Source organism: Cervus elaphus, chromosome X, assembly GCF_910594005.1.
Source record: "Cervus elaphus chromosome X, mCerEla1.1, whole genome shotgun sequence".
Lineage (NCBI taxonomy): Eukaryota > Metazoa > Chordata > Mammalia > Artiodactyla > Cervidae > Cervus > Cervus elaphus.
The window spans coordinates 30,600,831-30,620,062 of NC_057848.1; the positions used below are offsets into that span (position 1 = coordinate 30,600,831).

The following is a 19,232-nucleotide window of genomic DNA, read 5'->3' on the forward strand; positions in this document are numbered from 1 at the left end:
TGTGGGAGAAGGTGAGGTGGGATGTTTTGAAAGAACAGCATGTATATTATCTATGGTGAAACAGATCACCAGCCCAGGTGGGTTGCATGAGACAAATGCTCGGGCCTGGTGCACTGGGAAGACCCAGAGGAATCGGGTGGAGAGGGAGGTGGGAGGGGGGATCAGGATGGGGAATACGTGTAAATCTATGGCTGATTCATATCAATGTATGACAAAACCCACTGGAAAAAAATAAATAAATAAAGGGAAAAAAATAAAAAAAAAAAAAAGAAATGGGAATACCAGACCACCTGACCCTGAGAAATCTGCATGCAGGTCAAGAAGTAACAGTTAGACCTGGACAAGGAACAACAGACTGGTTCCAAATTGGGAAAGGAGTACGTCAAGGCTGTATATTGTCACTCTGCTTATTTAACTTCTATGCAGTGTACATCATGAGAAATGCTGGGCTGGATGAAGCACAAGCTGGAATCAAGATTGCTGGGAGAAATATCAATAACCTCAGATTTGCAGATGACACCACCCTTATGGCAGAAAGTAAAGAAGAACTAAAGAGCCTCTTGATGAAAGTGAAAGGGGAGAGTGAAAAAGTTGGCTTAAAACTCAACATTCAGAAAACTCAGATCATGATGTCCGGTCCCATGACTTCATGGCAAGTAGATGGGCAAACAATGGAAACAGTGAGAGACTTTGTTTTGGGGGGCTCCAAAATCACTGCAGATGGTGACTGCAGCCATGAAATTAAAAGATGCTTACTCCTTGGAAGAAAAGTTATGACCAACCTAGACAGCATATTAAAAAGCAGAGACATCACTTTGCCAGCAAAGGTCTGTCTAGTCAAAGCTATGGTTTTTCCAGTAGTCATGTATGGATGTGAGAGTTGGACTATAAAGAAAGCTGAGCGCTGAAGAATTGATGCTTTTGAACAGTGGTATTGGAGAAGACTCTTTAGAGTCCCTTGGACTGCAAGGAGATCCAACCAGTCCATCCTAAAGGAAATCAGTCCTGAATATTCATTGGAAGGACTGATGCTGTAGCTGAAACTCCAATACTTTGGCCACTTGATGGGAAGAACTGACTCATTTGAAAAGACCCTGATGCTGGGAAAGATTGAGGGCGGGAGGAAAAGGGGACGACAGAGGATGAGATAGATGCATGGCATCACTGACTGGATGGACATGAATTTGAATAATTTCCAAGTTCCGGGAGTTGCTGATGGGCAGGGAAGCCTAGCATGCTGCAGTCCATGGAGTAGCAAAGAGTCAGACACGACTAAGCGACTGAACTGAACTGATGGATTCAACCTTGCAGGGGCAGAATGAAGAGACAGTTATAGCCCTAAATATAAATAGCATTTGTTTCCCAAGAAGAAAACTATTATTTATTAAATATTTGTGCATCTGGTACCTTGCCTAGAACTTTATATTTGCTATATGAACCACCTTTGGGGGGGAGCCCACCACAGAGGGACAGAACTAGTTTCTGTAGTAAGTTAGGGAAACCTGCATTTGTAACAAACATGCTAAGTGATTCCTAAACACACACAAGTTTGAAAACCAAGGATCTAAGACCAGAGTTTTCAAACTGTGAATGGCAATTCATTAGTGGGTAGCGGTCCACATTTAAATATACATATTATATATATATACACACACACACATGTAAAATTGGAAGTTTCAGAGAATTATCCAGAATTCCACAACACGGGTCTCTTAACACCGGGCAGAAAGGGGGCGTGGGGAGAGCGTGTGAAACCGCAGCGAAATCTCCTCAGCCCCCAGGCCACCGAGCCTACCCTTCAGTCCCCCTGCTCCGGGTCGGCGGGAGAACAAGAAAGATAAAAGCAATCAAGAAAGAAGAGACAGCATATCTTACATAACTTAAGCTCCACAAGTATCTGAGAGAAGTAATATTTAATACACTTCAACTCTGATCACCTACAGTAAATAAAGGGAATTACGGTATAGGTAATTTGGCCAAAAAGCCAAAAGTTTAGCCAAAACTTAAACGTTCTACGTTCGCTTTTTGTTTACTGTGGTAATAACAAGTAGAATAGACATATTACTCAAGCTTTACTATTCCCTTCACCAGAGAGCAGAAAGAAGGAAAACAATTTAGTTAATTTATAACTGAATTCCAAGCCCTGGAAAACCAACAGTAACCATCCATTAAAGCCGCCCTATCTCTCCTCACTTACAACACACAAATACTGTATGAAGCGACCCACTAGCGAACACAGCCGATCGGTTCTGAACACTCCAAATATTTATTAAGCCAAACAAACCACAGGATTCTGGAGAAACGAGGGTCACAACGGACCCTCTAGAGGAAGGGCAAACACTCCGATAGTAAAGCAGTGACAAACCCGCGGAGCGCCTGCGTTTTTCCACTCCAAGGCGGGAAACGCGGGGTACCGAGTCCGGCGACTTTCCCGGGAGTGGGACCAACACGTAGCTCCTGCCCTCTAGTAGCCACACGGCAGCAGAAGAAGCGCTCCCCATTGGGGCTCCGGATCCCGAAGGCTTGCACACCACAGGAGGGGCGGGGGGAACGCGATCCCACCCTACACACCCATACACACAAACACACAAACGGTAAGTCGGGATGTTACCATAACACGCGTCTCTAACACCGGGCAGAAGAGGGGCGTGGAGAGCTCGAGTGAAGCCGCAGCAAAATCTCAACCCCCGGGCCACCGAGCCCACCCTTCCCACCCTGCTCCAGATCGGCGGGAGAACAAGCAGTCCGACCTAGAATTCACGCTTAACGAGGGAACTGGCTGATGCCCGGAACAAACGAAACCCCGCAAACTTACCCTGGTGGCACTTCGAAGTAAATCGTGAGGCTGCCGAGACTACGAGAGAGGCGGGGTCGGGGCCTTCTGGGGCCGGAAAAAAACCGGTCTCCACAGTGGCCGCGTCCCCTCCGGAGCGAAGCTCACTGAGACCGACGCTTAAAGGGGTCGACCTAGTTAATTAGAAAGGGCGGTCACGGACCCCAACTGGCATAGGCTCCGATTGGTTGATTCCCGTGACGGTTCAAAGAAGACTCCTCTATGATTGGCCAGCAAAGTCAAGCGGGAACCCGGAGGTGGGGGTTGGGGGAGTTGGGAAACAAAGTTGTTACCCAGGCAACAGAGCGACGCAGAGCTCTCCGCTTTATTTTCGGAGCCAAGAGAGGCATCCCAAAAGTGACACAGGTGAGGAAACCTGACCCTTAGGAGGGGAAAAGAAGAGGTCCTCAGATACCTTAGCTATCTGAGAAACTAGGGAGGACTCTAAATACTAACGGCTCTGAGAGATACCCCGCAAACGCCACAAGTTGCAGATAGAATAGTCTTGTTCTAAATCCCGCAGCCTTTGGTGCTAGAAGCAGGATTCAGCTTTAACAAAACTCAGTCTATTAGAATGTGAGTGAGATGAGCCAGTTTTACTAGACAAGGGATGGTTGCTTCTCGAATGTCAGAAGGCCAAAGTGAGTCTGTGACGCCTTACCCACGTCTTTAGACACTCACACGCACTTAATCTGAGAGTATCGCTAATCTGAGAGTGAAAACTTTTTCGTTGTAGGTAGATCTGGGTGCTCCAAGTTGGAGCAAAAAAAAACTTTTTGTTTTACACGTATAGGCATGATTTATCTTGGACCAGCATGCTTGGTTGCGATATATTTTTAGGGGGTATTTCGCTGTTCAGACTGTCCCTTGCTACGTGGACAATGCCCTGTGTGAGGGAATGTGAATGCTGTGGCCTGAGGGCTCTGAGGGATGTTGGTCAGATCAGTTGAGTGAGACGCGGTCAGACGACACTTGGGGGTCTGGAGCGTGGTGTGTAAAAGACTACTTGTACCTACCAAACCTGCTACTGACCAAGGGCTGATTGAGATAGTATTATATTGTTGTTGAACTGTTCGCATCAAAAGGTAACAGACTGTGACAGAAAATAAAATCTGAGTGAGGGTAGAGAATAGAGTTTGAGCCGAGAGTTAGGGGTCATTTCTCCCAGGAGCTTTGATTCAGAACAGAGACTATTTCCTGTAGAAATGAATAAAACAGACCTGTTGACTTTGGGAGAAAATTTAAAAGTACTAAAGAACAATGAGCCATCTCAACTTTTCAGATAAAGGTGGAGTATGGGAATGGGACAGAAACAACAACAAAAATTATTGGCAAGTGTTTTAAGTTTGGCTAAAATAAAAAATAATGGATATAGGAAATACTAAATCAAGTGGCTCATTTCTTGAACTTTACGTTTATGAAATATCCCAGGTACTTTCAAAAATCATCTTTCATTAAATATTTTAAAATTGTAATTAAAACTCTCTTAAGTCCCCATAGTTACTTATGACTTAGTACACTTGATGGCAGTGAAAGTTAGAGACCTAAAATAGGAAAATTATTCTTGGTATTTTAAAAACAAAGTCAAAATGAATTAGTTTTAGTAGTCAGGGAAGGACTTCTCTGGTGGTTCAGTGGTTAAAATTCCATGCTCTCACGGAAGGGGTCACCAGTTCCATCACTGGTTGGGAAGTTCCTAAAGCATGCACATGCATGGTGCAGCCAAAAAAGAAGGAAAACGAAAATAGGGAAGCATTGATGTGTATAGTTGTCAAAAATGTAAGGAAAAAAAAACTCAGTTAACCAGTACATTATAATTTAACTCAGACATAGGCAGCGATGATGTTTACGTTTGTGTTTTTGGAAGAATTTTAATACAGGAATTGTTAAATAAGGCACTATGTAAATAAAGTTGCAGAAGATATGCCAATTTTAAGAGAGTAAATGAATTTTTAATACTTTCAAATCATTCAGCTGTAAACAGTCAGTACTCTACATGGGGATATGTGTTTACCTATTAAACAAGTTCCCAAATGATAATATTTGGTAAGCCTTTATTATTCTAATTTTATTTGCTATATAAACTTGAATCAATAAGATATAATTTCTTTTTGAATAGTGCACAATTCAGAGTTTTCACCCATTTAACCTAGACATTCCTCCAGTTAGTTCAAGTCAGAGAGCCGTTCCTATTGACACTGTAAAAATAAAAAGAAATAAAAGGTAAAAATAAAAAGGAAGCATGATCCCAGTCCTCTTAACTACAGTCTGACTTAATCTCATGTTATTGATTTTATTGTTTCAGCACTATCAGTCTGGAGTAATCCTAATTGATCTTGTTTAGTCCCTAAATGGCTCCAATATTTTGGTTAAAGAGCTGATCCTGAAGCATTTGCCCCTTTAGTACCAAGAGAGATCCCCCCACCATTACCTGTGAAGGCCCTAAGGTTTCAAGTTGATGTGGGAAAAATGAAAGATACTGTCTAGAAAACTCTGCCACTGGAACTGGCCAGCAAAAGAGAGTGAGAGAAAACAAAAGGGGGGGTGGAGTCTAGAAAATTTATTTTCTATATAACCAAACCTCAAAGAAAACATTTAGCAATATATATTTAAAATTAAATTCCTACTTAAACTGGCCTTAAATTTATTCCTGGCCTGTTTAAGTGGCAATGTCAGAAAAATCACTGTACTCTCAGTACTGTAAGCAAAAGGAAGAATACATTCCAAAGTACAAAGGCAGGAGATTATAGGGTATGTTTAATTAGAAGTTCAGTTTTTAACAGAATGCAGATTACATGTAGGAGAATAATAGGAGGGAAGGGCAGAAAATTAGGCTGGGGTTATATCCTGAAGGTCCTTGATTGCCAGGCTCAAAATGAACTTTATATCAAATTTACAAATAAAAGATAGTCCTACAAATAAATAACAGTGCATAACTCATAAAAAGGCATATTGCTCTAATTTTTCCAATGTGATCTATTTGTGTCAAATGAATTACAGTAGGCTTTTAGTAGTTTTAATGAATTATTCTTGATTTGTTAGACTTCTAAAAAGCTAGTAGAATCTTCACTTTCATTGAACTTAGAATATAGTTTTCTAACAATTCAAATTCTTGTTTTTCTCTTTAGACACTTTGAGTTCTTTGATTAATATTGCTGATTCTTTTGTTTGTTGGAATACAATATCGAGAAGCTTGTCATGGTTTATTATTTTGTGCTTATAGGTGATTATTATAGTTGCTATGGTAAAAATTATTTTTGCTGGCATACCAACTTTTTATGATATTTCCACTCCAATCTATCTAAGTATGAATCTATGCCATTCTATGACAGCATAATTTGGAATTTAAGAAGTCTGATTCCTAATATACTTCAGATATAAAAAGCATTATTATAAATTATTGTAATTTGTATTACATCCCAAGGAGTGGTATTCCCTTCAAAGCAGTCACTTTGGGAGACTATCCACTTATTATAATGCTGTTGTTATTGCTCAAATTACTTTTGAAACTACTCTTAGAATCGCCTTAAGGCTTGTAGCTCATTCTTTTGAATATCCTCAAAGTATCAGATCTTCATAGTTTGAAAGTAGATGTGATATCTAGATATAGCTAGAAATCACTTGGAGACAAATCTGATGTGTAATCAAACTGAGTGATACCATAGTGACACCTGTTTTTTTGGTGATACATATGAAGGCAATTCCAAAATATTTTGAGCATTGATAGCATAATTTCCATCAATGTATAACCTTCCAAGATGACTAGGAAATCAACTTTTGTGTGAATTTAATCATGCTTTGTTCAGTATTCACCAACTGCTGACTACATGCTGGCTCTAGTTACTGAAGACACGCAACTTCCAGGTGTTCCTTCCCATTGCCCACACTGCTTTGTCTCTCACCAAATGAGAACAAGGCCAGATGTGCATTTAGAATTAATCTGCTTTTCCTAAATACAGTATCCAGTGCATCTAATGAACTGCAGCTTTCCTTCATAACCTGTCCTGGCACATTAGAAAGCCTCTGATGGAGTGTCTGGTTCCTCTTCTCTTTTCTAGCTGTGATGTTGAACCCTACCATATTCTGAACCTTTCTCTGGCTGCCAACTCCCACCTCAAGAACCCCACTCTGCCTCCTGTACTCCCACCTGTGGACCAGGGTCCTGCTTTACCTAAATAGACCTCGCTGTAACCATGGCTATTCAACCTTTCTGCTGAAACACTGTTCATGTCCTGAAACTCTCGCTACCATGTCACTGCCAAGCTGATGAGCATGCATGAATAGCAGTTCTGATTGCTATCTCAGATGCTGTATTTGGGACTTCTGAATGCCCTTCTTCTGGGTTAGCTCTACTGGTTCCAGTTTCTTCCTCTCTCACCAGCCCACTGTTGATCTCTAACAATCTTCATCATTGTGTACCTGTGTTGCTGGCACTATGTACCAAATAATAATATTTTTAGAAAGCTTTTCATATTTTAGCAAACTCTTTCACCCACGTTGCATAATATAGCCATCACAACAATACTGTGAGGTAGATAATGCTGGAATAATAAAGCAATTTCTGCTATATTTGTTTTTTAAAAGTCTCATTGTACAATCTCAACTCAAAATACCACTCATATCATTGCATCCGATATCTGGACCCATTTTTTCTCTTTCATTATCTAAGGTAGAAAATGTTTCAGTAAACTTTTTGCTTTTAATGTTAAGTAAATATTTAATGAACACATAATCAGCTAGGACTTTAAAAATATAAACAGGAGCCTCTTCATTTAATTTAATGTATCAATTATTCATTCCCATAGCAGACTACCAGACCATACTGTGAGAGAAGATTGTTTTATTGCCTCTTATTTCACCTTTTCAGTTTAATGAGTTTTCAGTGTAATGAGTTTTATCATTAAGTTATTTGACATCATTATTAGAAATGATATTCATGCCCAGCAAAATTAAATTTTTTAAGAACCAATAATAGCTAACATGTGTTGAGTACTTGCTATGTGCCAGGCACTTTTCCCAGCTCTTTTATGTGTATTAAGCTACGTAATGCTTGTAAGAACCCTATGAAGTAGCATTATTATCATCCCCATTTTATAGATAAGGAAAATGAGGTATAGAGAGATTAAATGATGTGTCCAGGGTCGCAGAATAGGAAGTAAATGATAGATACATACCTAGGCAGCATGACTCCAGAGCCCTTACTCTTAACCACTGTGATATACTTGCCTCTATGCTAGATGTACAGAGTTATTTAACATTTGTTCCATACCCTTGACATCTCCAATAAACATTCAGATCAGTTTTCCTGTTAAAAAAGAAAGTCATAATAATGGTAAAACATAAGAGTAAAACAATAGATTTGTAAACTGCCATTACATGCAGATTGATTTTGACAGGAGATTGTACCAGCAGTCTATTGAGAATCCTTTTATATTACTTTTCTATGCACAATGGAAACATTTTAATGGGTCATTTAATATAAGCACTAAAGAAATTTTTTCTATGAATTAATTTTATAGAATAATGTTTGAAAAATATCAGAAGTGTAGAAAAGATTCCTATTATATTTATGCCCAAATCACTAATAATAAGCCTAATTCTACAGTCTTTATTCAGGTTTTTCATTAGAGTCTGACACTTTCAAGATTTTTAAAAATCCTGAGCTCCTACTTTAAATACAATGGTAGAGAGTATTTTAAAGACTGATGTCTGGTTGGTAGGAGTACAGGTATTTGTGATATTCTTATTTCTACTTTTAATGTATTATTTCCTAAAAGTTCCACAATAGACATATACAGTATCACTATTATAATCAAGAGAAAACAATTTGTTTTCATGAACTTTCACTAAAGTTAATGAACCAACTCACTAGAGGCCTCAAACAGCTGCATAATGCGAGACATCATCAAGGGTTGATTAAAATTTTAAATAACAGAAAGTACGGGGCTGCCTGAGGCAAAAGTGTGAAATGAATAACTTTCCTTGAGACATTCACCCCAGCAAACATCCTTTTCAGTTCACTAAATTGAATATACAGCTTAGACAGCATAAAAGAGACAAGGTAAAAAGGTGGTCTATATAAGTACATTTCTAAATAATGATGTACATTCTACATGACACTGAGATACCCTTTCTCTAGAGGTAGAGTTTAAGAACGTGCATTTTTAGTTAACTCCCCAGTGATTCTTAAGCACACTAAAACCTGAGAACCACTACGTAGGTGCTCAAGAAATGCTTGTTAGATTAAGCATGAAGTTTTAATAAAGCAAGCTGAATACTTTTGTCTACTTGCTGCCCTGTGAGTCTGTGAGTCTCTGTGAATCAGCACAATATATATATTTGAAGGAGTTTACAAGGATTTTCAAGGTGGAATAAGAGATCATGGAGCGACCCAGGGAAAGAAGGGAGATAGGACAATTTAGAAAAATCTTCATGTCTTAAATAAAATAGAAAACTAAAATACGTCTTTCTGATTATCTTCTTCCTCAGAATATGGAATCTGAAAATGCAGAAAGTGAAAATATGGAAACAGAAAATGTGGAATTTGAAAATATGGAAATGGAAACAATTTCTTCAGTTTCGGCATTACAGGCTCTCTCTAAGCTACTTTATCCTGAAGAGGATGACTTTGAATCCGGACAGGTGGTCGTATACTTACAGATGAATTAGTTCTGATCACACTAACTCGTGAAACTGTCTTTGAACAACTTGTTCCAACCTTGCTGTGGGAGCAGGGCTGTGTCATCTAATACATTCACAGGAGGTTGCAGGGCTCATTATGCATGAGAGTATAACCTCTAGTACATTTCTAGCAAACATAATTATATTTTTTCTAAACTACCTGAACACTGAATAGGAAAATAGTTCTGTAACTATGGTAGCAATAGCCACATTTCAAAATGTTTGTCATTTATATTTATGGCCAGAGAATGCTTGACAACCAATGCAAAGAGTGGTAGCTAGGATTTTTAAGCCTAGACAATATTGCTATAAAACAAATAATTTTAATTAGGCAGTATTAATTAAGCCTCCAAAACCCTTAATTTTTTTTATTTGTCTACACATGAAAGCAGAACAGAAAACATTTTGAGCCAAATAATGGGACAAACTAGCTTCAGCCTATTAAAATTGGCTTCTGGCTGCATGCTCAGATAGAGCTGCAGAATCTAGTTAGCCAAATAGCATTTGGGGTCAGGAAAGGGAACCTCGGGGAGTCTTGCAGCAGCAAGATGGGCTTCATTTTGGGTAGGAGAGTTGCATGAATTGACCTTTGACTTTTTCACACTCACTGCCAGTATGCTTAGAATACTCAAAATACTTCCGTGTAACCCCTTGCTCTCCATTCTCCATCTCCGTGGACATTAGCAAACTTTGACTATCAGACTGCCAGTGTGAAGGCACACAAAATTTGAAGGCAGAAATCTCCTAGTATAGCAGAATATATCAATTTGCTTTAAATTATTTTAATGTTCTTTGTTATCATGGTCAGTTTACCATGAATAAACCATCTCCCATGAACATACATATCAATTTTCTCCTCCCTAAATTCTTTTTCCCATAGTGTGGAAAAACAAGTAGTATAATCTAAATAGGCAGCCAGTTCAGTGGTTCAAGTTGACACTGGATTGAGCTTCTACCCTCCAGGAAGAAGTTAGGTGGAACAGGGCAAGTAAGACTTGCAGATGGAAATAAACTTTGTAGAGGAGGGGAACTAAATTGGCTTGGAGCCAGAATTAGTAACCAAGAAGTTTTAGTCAGGGAAAATTCTTAGTAGAGGCCAAAGAAAGAAAAATCATCTCATTAGTAACAGCATTGACGATAGACAACAAATAAGACCCAGAAGAAAAAGTTAAGAGCAATATACCAATACGTTGGGAAGGCAAACTCATTTTTGCTACCTTAGCTGAAATAGAGTGTTACATCCTGGGAAAGGTAAGGTTATGCCATATAGAAAAAGTATAGTCAGTGCTTGAGAAGTAGTGATCTTGAATAAAGTGAGATGGAACTTGTAACTGGAACGGATTCAGAGATAAGAATTTATTCTGGTTACAAAGCCTGTTTCCTTTGGCATTTATGCATGGTGATGTTTATTTGTAACTAGAGGCATTTTCAGGGGAAAGATGAGTGCCTATGAGAATGAAGAGACTAGAATCATTTTACCAAATTGTAAAATTTATAGAGGAAAATTACTATAATAATGTACAATTCTGTATATCTGGGTTATAAGCAATATTTTAGATAATTGGTCATTCAGACGCCACAGTACAGATATTATTAGAGGATATAGAGTTGGAGTATCAGAACAGTGGGAGAATAATTAATGTTTCTAATGAACTATTAAATTTTCCAGGAGAGAAATGGCTCTTCATTTTTTAACATGCATTAATCTTGGGAACTGCAGAATGATTACAAGAGTGATGTGTTTTTGAAAATACACTTACTGTAAACAGCATTTAGAACTGTTGCATACACATTGGTTTATTTACACTATCCTCACCATGAATTGTTAAGAATATAGGAGATTGAGAAAGAATATATCTGTTATCTTTTAAACTCACAAGGGATTTTAAGACCTTGGGAAATAAGGTTCACCACTTTGCACAGGGATGTTCTAACTCTCTTACATATTGCAGGGTGGCATGAATTACAATGATAAATTGCTCAGATAATTGGATGTAGATTCATGGTAGAGGCTGAAATGATAATCTTATAGAAACAATTGCCAGATGGTTTTACTGTTTTTTATTATCCTGATCCATCTTTTCACGTGAAAATTTTATTTTTAATTATTTATTTTTATTATGTTAATCAACTGAAACTCCCCCTCTGTTCTGATATACTGATCCAATCATCAGTGTTCATAGAGGGCATACCAATTTTTGTCAGGAATGTTCAAGTGTTTATTTCTATGGATTTTTATTTGCTATGGAAGGAAGCACTCAACAAAACAAGAGACCCTCATGTTCCAAAAAATCCTTTACCCTGATCGACTGTTAGTATTATTAGTATTCTGGTGATTAATAACTTAAGAAAAGCACTGCAATTTTATATGACTTCAGTGATTTAAAAAGAAAAAAATGTACAGAATATTATCTTGGGAGTTGCACATTAAAATGCCTGTAACACCTTAAGCGTTTCCCTGGTGGCTTAGTAGTAAAGAATCTGCTTGCAATGCAGGAGACACAGGAGATGTGGGTTCAATCCCTGGGTCAGGAAGATCCCCCGGAGGAGGAAATGGCAACCTACTCCAGTATTCTTGCCTGGAGAATCCCATGGACAGAGCCTGGTGCGCTACAGTCCATGGGGTCACAAAAGAATCAGACACAATTTAGCAACTAAACAACACCACCTTAACCACAGACATAGCACTTTTCAAGCAACTTTCTGGAAGGGAATAGTTACTGCCTGAGAAACTGTTGAAATGTTATAAATTAATTTATAACTAATAACCTACAGCTGTTGGAATAATTTAGCATAATAAAGACAGGTGAGATTTTCCACCAGCTTTCAAGGACAAACCCTATTTCTCTTGCCCAAAGAGGGCATTTTAATTTTTGTACTTGTCTGAAATCTTGGGAGATAAGAGCAGGATCCTGGAAAGGGAGAGTTAGAGGCGCTGGTTGGCCAGGGCCAAGTGATAAGACGTTTTCACTGCCAGCAATGGAGTGAATTGGAGCTAGAGAATCTGACATCAGATTAGTAAAAAATTGGGATTTTCTTGAAATACTGAAGAACTCCTGAGAGGGACCAATGAAGTGGTTGCCAGTATATTGAAGGTGTAATGTGTGTTATGGCAAATAGATGGGGAAATAATAGAAACAGTGAGAGACGTTACGTTTTGGGGCTCCAAATCACTGCAGATGGTGACTGAAGCCATGAAATTAAAAGACAATTGTTCCTTGGAAGAAAAGCTATGACCAACCTAGACAGCATATTAAAAAGCAGAGACATTACTTTGCCAACAAAGATCCATCTAGTCAAAGCTATGGTTTTTCCAGTAGTCATGTTTGGATTTGAGAGCTGGACTATAAGGAAAGCTGAGAGCCGAAGAATTGATGCTTTTGAACTGTGGTGCTGGAGAAGACTTTTGAGAGTCCCTTGGACTGCAAGGAGATTCAACCAGTCCATCCTAAAGGAAATCAGTCCTGAATATTCATTGGAAGGATGATGCTGTAGCTGAAACTCCAATACTTTGGCTACTTGATGTGAAGAACTGACTCTTGGAAAAGATCCTGATGCTGGGAAGGATTGAAGGCGGGAGGAGAAGGGGATGACAGAGGATGAGATGGTTGTATGGCATCACCAACTGGATGGACATGAGTTTGAATAAGCTCTGGGAGTTGGTGACGGACAGGGAAGCCTGGCGTGCTGCAGTCCATGGGGTCGCAAAGATTCAGACACGACTGAGCGACTGAACTGAACTGAATGTGTGTTATACTTAGTTGAAAAAAGAAAACTATTCTGGTGAGCCAGAGGCAGTCCTGTAAGCTGTGTGTTGAGGGGTATGTATGCTTGTGCAGAAGATGGCAAAGTAAATCTGAATTTGCATGAAGACTGAAGTGGTTCATCATGTGTTTGACACTGTTACTTTGGGGTTGCTGTTTAAATTCACTCATTTAGTGTCATGACGTGGTGAGACGAAGTATTTCATACCCACGGTGGAAAGAAGTAAAAGCTATTAAGACTTTTAAATGAGTTGTTTGATGTCGACTCTATTTAGTTGTTTGTTTTCATTTCTATAAAACTTACCCACCCTTCTGTTCCCCATCTAACTACGACCAGACAACTGCCAAAATCCAAAATCCATGTTCTTATACTAACGCTTGGTTATAATCTTCAAAGAGATGAATGTGGCTCATTCCCCTATCCCCAGAAATACATGATTCACTGGGCTGGAACTGGGGATTTAGTCTGATCAAAGATCAATTCTGCCTTAGGGTCTGTTAAACCAAATGCTTTTTGAAAGGACAAGGAAAACACATTCAAAATAATACTTGATATCTGTCTCTTGGTTGTATAACAACAATGGATAATTAAACTGGGTAGCTCAATGAAATTGTACCTGGAAAACTTATCAGATTTAAAGTATTACTGGTCATATAAGTTATACAAGTAGTAATTATAGAACATTGGACTTTTTTCTTCTCCTCCAGTCAAATAGTTCATCAACAATGGGAGCCATGGGACCTGGAAATATTGGACCACCAAAAAGAGAAGAGCTTAAAGGTACTATAAGAAGTATAGCATATAGATCAATATAATCAGTATACTCTCTTCTTTGGGAGCAAAATTATAGGGATAGTAATGCTAACACTAGCACTCATCAAAGATGAACTCAAATAATTGTGGGGATGATGAACAGCTATTTACATATAAAGATGCAGTTTTTACCCTATGTTGCAGGTAAGTTGTTTTTCTAGTAATTGAAGTTAATTTGCCTTGAGTTATTCACATTTTGGGGCATATTTCCTGAGATGGAAAAACAAGAAAATCCATGTGTTTAGAGAACTTTTTTTTTTATTATTTAGGGTCTAGTTAATGGCAACCCACTCCAGTATCCTTGCCTGGAAAATCTCATGAACAGAGGAGCCTGGTGGGCTGCAGTCCATGGGATTGCAAAGAGTCAGGCATGACTGAGCGACTAACTCTTACTTACCAAGATGCTTAGCTTCTTCACCTTCTATGCTGCTGTATTCTGGCAGTTTCACAGAATTCATTCATTAATTCATTAAATAAATATTTGTTGAGAGCCTATTATGTACCAAGTAGTATGGTCATCTCTGAGACTACAATGTAGATCAAACTAGAGTCATTGCCCTCTTTGAACTAATAGTCTTCTGGAAAACACAATAAAACAAATAGCTACAAGATTTCATCTAATGTTAAAAAACATAAATTAAGGCCCTTGGGGTGACTTATAAAGTCATGGGTCCAATAAACTAGAATAAGTATTTTTTGGATGTTTTACTTTTGTTTTGGCTTGTACATTTTCACAGAGTTGAACATTTTACACAACTTTAAAAATCTAGAAAGTTCTAATTCTATTGGTCGTGATTACAGTTACCAGAGGGTGGACTGGGAAAGGAAATGAAGTACTTAGGTAATTGTGAAAAATTTTGTCTGGAAAAATGTTTAAAATAATGACTAAAATGATGTCTGAGTGGACAATTTTAAAATTTCGGTAGTTATTATTCTACATACTCAAGAGTATATTTGCCTTATTCAAGAGATATTCACTTCATAGAAGACTAGTTCAAATTTGGATGTATTTCGGTGCTGCCTATATTTCTTATAATGTTATGTCTAATAATCCTGAAATTCTGAGAACAATAAGTCATACATAAAACTTTATATATAAAATTGTAATTATGCTTTACAAAGCCCATGTTAGATAGACACAGGTCATTTCAAAAGAACTGGCAGAATTGCAAACCTGACAATCAGGTACATTTCTGGGAATGCTTGAAAGACTCAAAATACTGTTCTGCACCTAATGTGGGTTGCCATTTGCTGCCCCAATAGTTGGAACAAATTCAAGCTAAGATTTTGCATGCTTATTTACTTTTAAACATTCGAATATGACATGTAGAAACCCAGGCACATGCTCAGTTTGATATAAAAGACAAGTAAGAGAGATTTTCTTTAGAGCTCATGTCTACATGAGGATAATACTGAATTAAAAACGATCATTGTCTCAACTGTTTTCAATTTCTTTCACTGATAGAATTGTTAAAGAATTATGTCAGGCTTGCATGGAGAAGGTATTGAAGGGCTTTTATATAATAAAACTTCAGTTCAGTCACTCAGTTGTGTCTGACTCTTTGCGACCCCATGGACTGCAGCATGCCAGGCTACCCTGTCCATCACCAACTCCCGGAGCTTGCTCAAACTCATGTCCATTGAGTTGGTGATGCCGTCCAACCATCTCATCCTCTGTTGTCGCCTTCTCCTGCCTTCAATAATATAGCTTAGTACAAGATAAAATATTTCTACCCAAATCATCTTGGTTGCATGTTTGATTTGTTCTTTAATGTAAAAATATTTTACATATGATCCTATTTGTTTCTGAAAAACAGTGTAATATTTCTTTGCATATATGTTGTGCAATATATTATATATATGTTTTATATATAATATATATTTTATATTCAATGTTATTTTATGTACAAAATATTTATATATCATATGTTTTATATGTGTATATACACATATGTGTATATATATATTTGTAGCTATAGATATGCACACATGTACAGAGAGAGACTAGGAAGTTATACACCAGAATGCTATCATTGACTATCTATGAGTGGTTGGATTGTAGATTATTTTATTTTCTTCTTTTTTGCTTATATATCTTTTCCAAATTTTCTACATGTATTATTACAACTCTTCAATGTAATGATTGTGTGTTAATTAAAAACTTTAAGTCAATTGTTACTAATTTAGCTTCCTTTGACCAAAAAACAAACTAGCGATTACAAATAGAAAATGTTTCACTTCAGTGATCCCAAACTTAATGTAAAGAAAGACAGGAGGAATTTCAAGGGGTAAAAGGGGCAGGAGTTTCAGCTTTATCTCCCCTTTCTTCACAGTCATCCCTCAAACTAGTAGTGAAAATTGTGAGGAAATCTGGAATCCAGAGGAAGTTTCAGAAGGAGCAGAGCATCACGATACGTGGGATGTTAGAGACACACCAGAGTAAGTCAAATGAAGTCAGGAACATGTTTGGGAGTTTAAGTTAGATGTGTCATCTAATACTGTTCTATTTTTGATAAGATTCACAAAGTAATTTCTACCACTTAAAAGATAAAACTATGGTGACACACAGAAGGCATGTGTAATTGATTATTTTTCTTCCTTTTAGAGCAGAAACGAATAATAAAACCTAATACCTTTCTTTCAGTTATTATCTAGCAAAAGATGAAAAATACAGTCACTTCCATTATAAATTTATATTTAGTATCATTTAGTTGTACAGTGTGTAAGTACCAGTGGGTAAAACCAGCCCGTTAAATTACAAGCATTCATACAAACTAAATTGTTATGCCATGTTTTTGTGTCAAAGACCTGCTTTTAATTACTCAGTGTTCCATAATCTGAGTAAAATACTATGTTCTCCCACCAATTATCTTCTGTTACCTGGACTTATTTACTACTTATTTTAGTATGGTGTTTAGTATATTTTGCAGGCATGATTAAAGGCTTGCTTTCTAGCCTTTTCAATAGGAATCATAAATATGAATTTTAGAATTATCACAAAAAGCCTTGCATACTAATAAATGAAATCACTCTTTCTTTTAAGAATTAAAGCATGTTTACATACATCATTGGAATTAATGATTAAATACACCAAGCTTTAAATATATGTATTTTAAAATAAAATCTTGGTTGAATATTTAGCTTGAAAAACAAAGGCAATACTTATTGAATTATAATGTACTTTAGAATTTATTGAAAACTTCTATGGTAAGTGATCTGAGAAATTTTCTAATTCCAACTGCAAAACTGTGTCCAATATTAAAAAAAAAAAAACTATGCTTCTATCTTCTATCTCAGTTCTGAAAATAGAAGCAGTGGGAGGCTGCAGATAATTAACTGGAAAAAAGTAGTCAACTTTCAAATAAACAATGTTTAAAAAACAGTAAATCTCATAAATAGAGAAATCAAAGGGGATTTTAAAACATTTCTGTCTGCATCTTAAATATCAAGGGAGTGAATCCCAGGTTATGTTTATATAGTGCCCACACATTCCTGTGAAAGGTAAGAATTAAATCATTCATTTGTCATATAGTTTCAGTTCAGTTCAGTTCAGTTCAGTCGCTCAGTCCTGTCTGACTCTTTGCAACCCCATGAACCGCAGCTCTCCAGGCCTCCCTGTCCATCACCAATCCCTGGAGTTTACTCAAACTCATGTCCATCAAGTCGGTGATGCCATCCAGCCATCTCATCCTCTGTCGTCCCCTTCTCCTCCTGCCCCCAGTCCCTCCCAGCATCAGGGTCTTTTCCAATGAGTCAACTCTTCGCATGAGGTGACCAAAGTATTGGAGTTTCAGCTTCAGCATCAGTCCTTCCAATGAACACCCAGGACTGATCTCCTTTAGGATGGACTGGTTGGATCTCCTTGCAGTCCAAGGGACTCTCAAGAGTCTTCTCCAACACCACAGTTCAAAAGCATCAATTTTTCAGTGCTCAGCTTTCTTCACATTCCAACTCTCACATCCATACAAGACCACTAGAAAAACCATAGTCTTGACTAGATGGACCTTTGTTGGCAAAGTAATGTCTCTGCTTTTTAGTATGCTATCTAAGTTGCTCATAACTTTCCTTCCAAGGAGTAAGTGTCTTTTAATTTCATGGCTGCAATCACCATCTGCAGTGATTTTGGAGCCCAAAAAAATTAAGTCTGACACTGTTTCCACTGTTTCCCCATCTATTTGCCATGAAGTGATGGGACTGGATGCCATGATCTTAGTTTTCTGAATGTTGAGCTTTAAGCCAACTTTTTCACTCTCCTCTTTCACTTTCATCAAGAGACTCTTTAGTTCCTCTTCACTCTCTTCCATAAGGGTGGTGTCATCTGCATATCTGAGGTTATTGATATTTCTCCCAGCAATCTTGATTCCACCTTGTGCTTCTTCCAGCCCAGCATTTCTCATGATGTACTCTGCATATAAGTTAAATAAGCAGGGTGACAATATACGGCCTTGATGTACTCCTTTTCCTATTTGGAACCAGTCTGTTGTTCCATGTCCAGTTCTAACTGTTGCTTCCTGACCTGCATACAGATTTCTCAAGAGGCAGATCAGGTGGTCTGGTATTCCCATCTCTTTCAGAATTTTCCACAGTTTATTGTGATCCACACAGTCAAAGGCTTTGGCATAGTTAATAAAGCAGAAATAGATGTTTTTCTGGATGCTTTTTTGATGATCCAGCAGATGTTGACAATTTGATCTCTGGTTCCTCTGCCTTTTCTAAAACCAGCTTGAACATCTGGAAGTTCACGGCTCATGTATTGCTGAAGCCTGGCTTGGAGAATTTTGAGCATTACTTTACTAGCGTGTGAGATGAGTCATATAGTTTAGTGAATGTCAAGCAGCCATCTGTGACAAGCTCCAAATCTGAGTAAATTTTTGCTTTTCATCCTGATGTTTGATGTTCTGTCGAAAGAATATCCCTCAAAACTTCAAATGAACAAGAACTCCAGTCAAGATATGAAGAAAACTGCTTTACAAGATTTTTTCATCTTTATTTTCTACCTTATGCAAATACATTTCAAAATGTCCTAATTGATAAAGAACAAAATGGATAGAGAATGGGAACAGGCAGATCACAAAAGAAGAATCACAAGTTACCAAATAAAAATAGTAAGGAGCTGAGCTAAGTCACTGACCTTAGAGAG

The 19,232-nt window shown here is 37.8% G+C and overlaps 2 protein-coding genes across 3 annotated transcripts in view; one reads left to right on the top strand and one right to left on the bottom strand.

The window, feature by feature from the left end:
- Window positions 1-2,982, bottom strand: part of NUP62CL (nucleoporin 62 C-terminal like) — an 86,009-nt gene extending 83,027 nt beyond the window's left edge. The window contains exon 1 of one of the 2 annotated variants that reach the window (XM_043897690.1): window positions 2,816-2,982. The gene's annotated coding sequence lies outside the window, so the exon portion shown is untranslated. The remainder of the gene's footprint in view (window positions 1-2,815) is intronic. The other variant, XM_043897691.1, reaches the window with a different exon arrangement.
- A 162-nt stretch (window positions 2,983-3,144) lies between these two features.
- DNAAF6 (dynein axonemal assembly factor 6) overlaps window positions 3,145-19,232 on the top strand; it is a 44,668-nt gene continuing 28,580 nt past the window's right edge. The window contains exons 1-4 of the mRNA XM_043897559.1: window positions 3,145-3,199; window positions 9,323-9,475; window positions 13,987-14,059; window positions 16,426-16,531. Coding sequence (XP_043753494.1) covers window positions 9,326-9,475; window positions 13,987-14,059; window positions 16,426-16,531 — 329 coding nt within the window. The 5' untranslated portion in view covers window positions 3,145-3,199; window positions 9,323-9,325. The remainder of the gene's footprint in view (window positions 3,200-9,322; window positions 9,476-13,986; window positions 14,060-16,425; window positions 16,532-19,232) is intronic.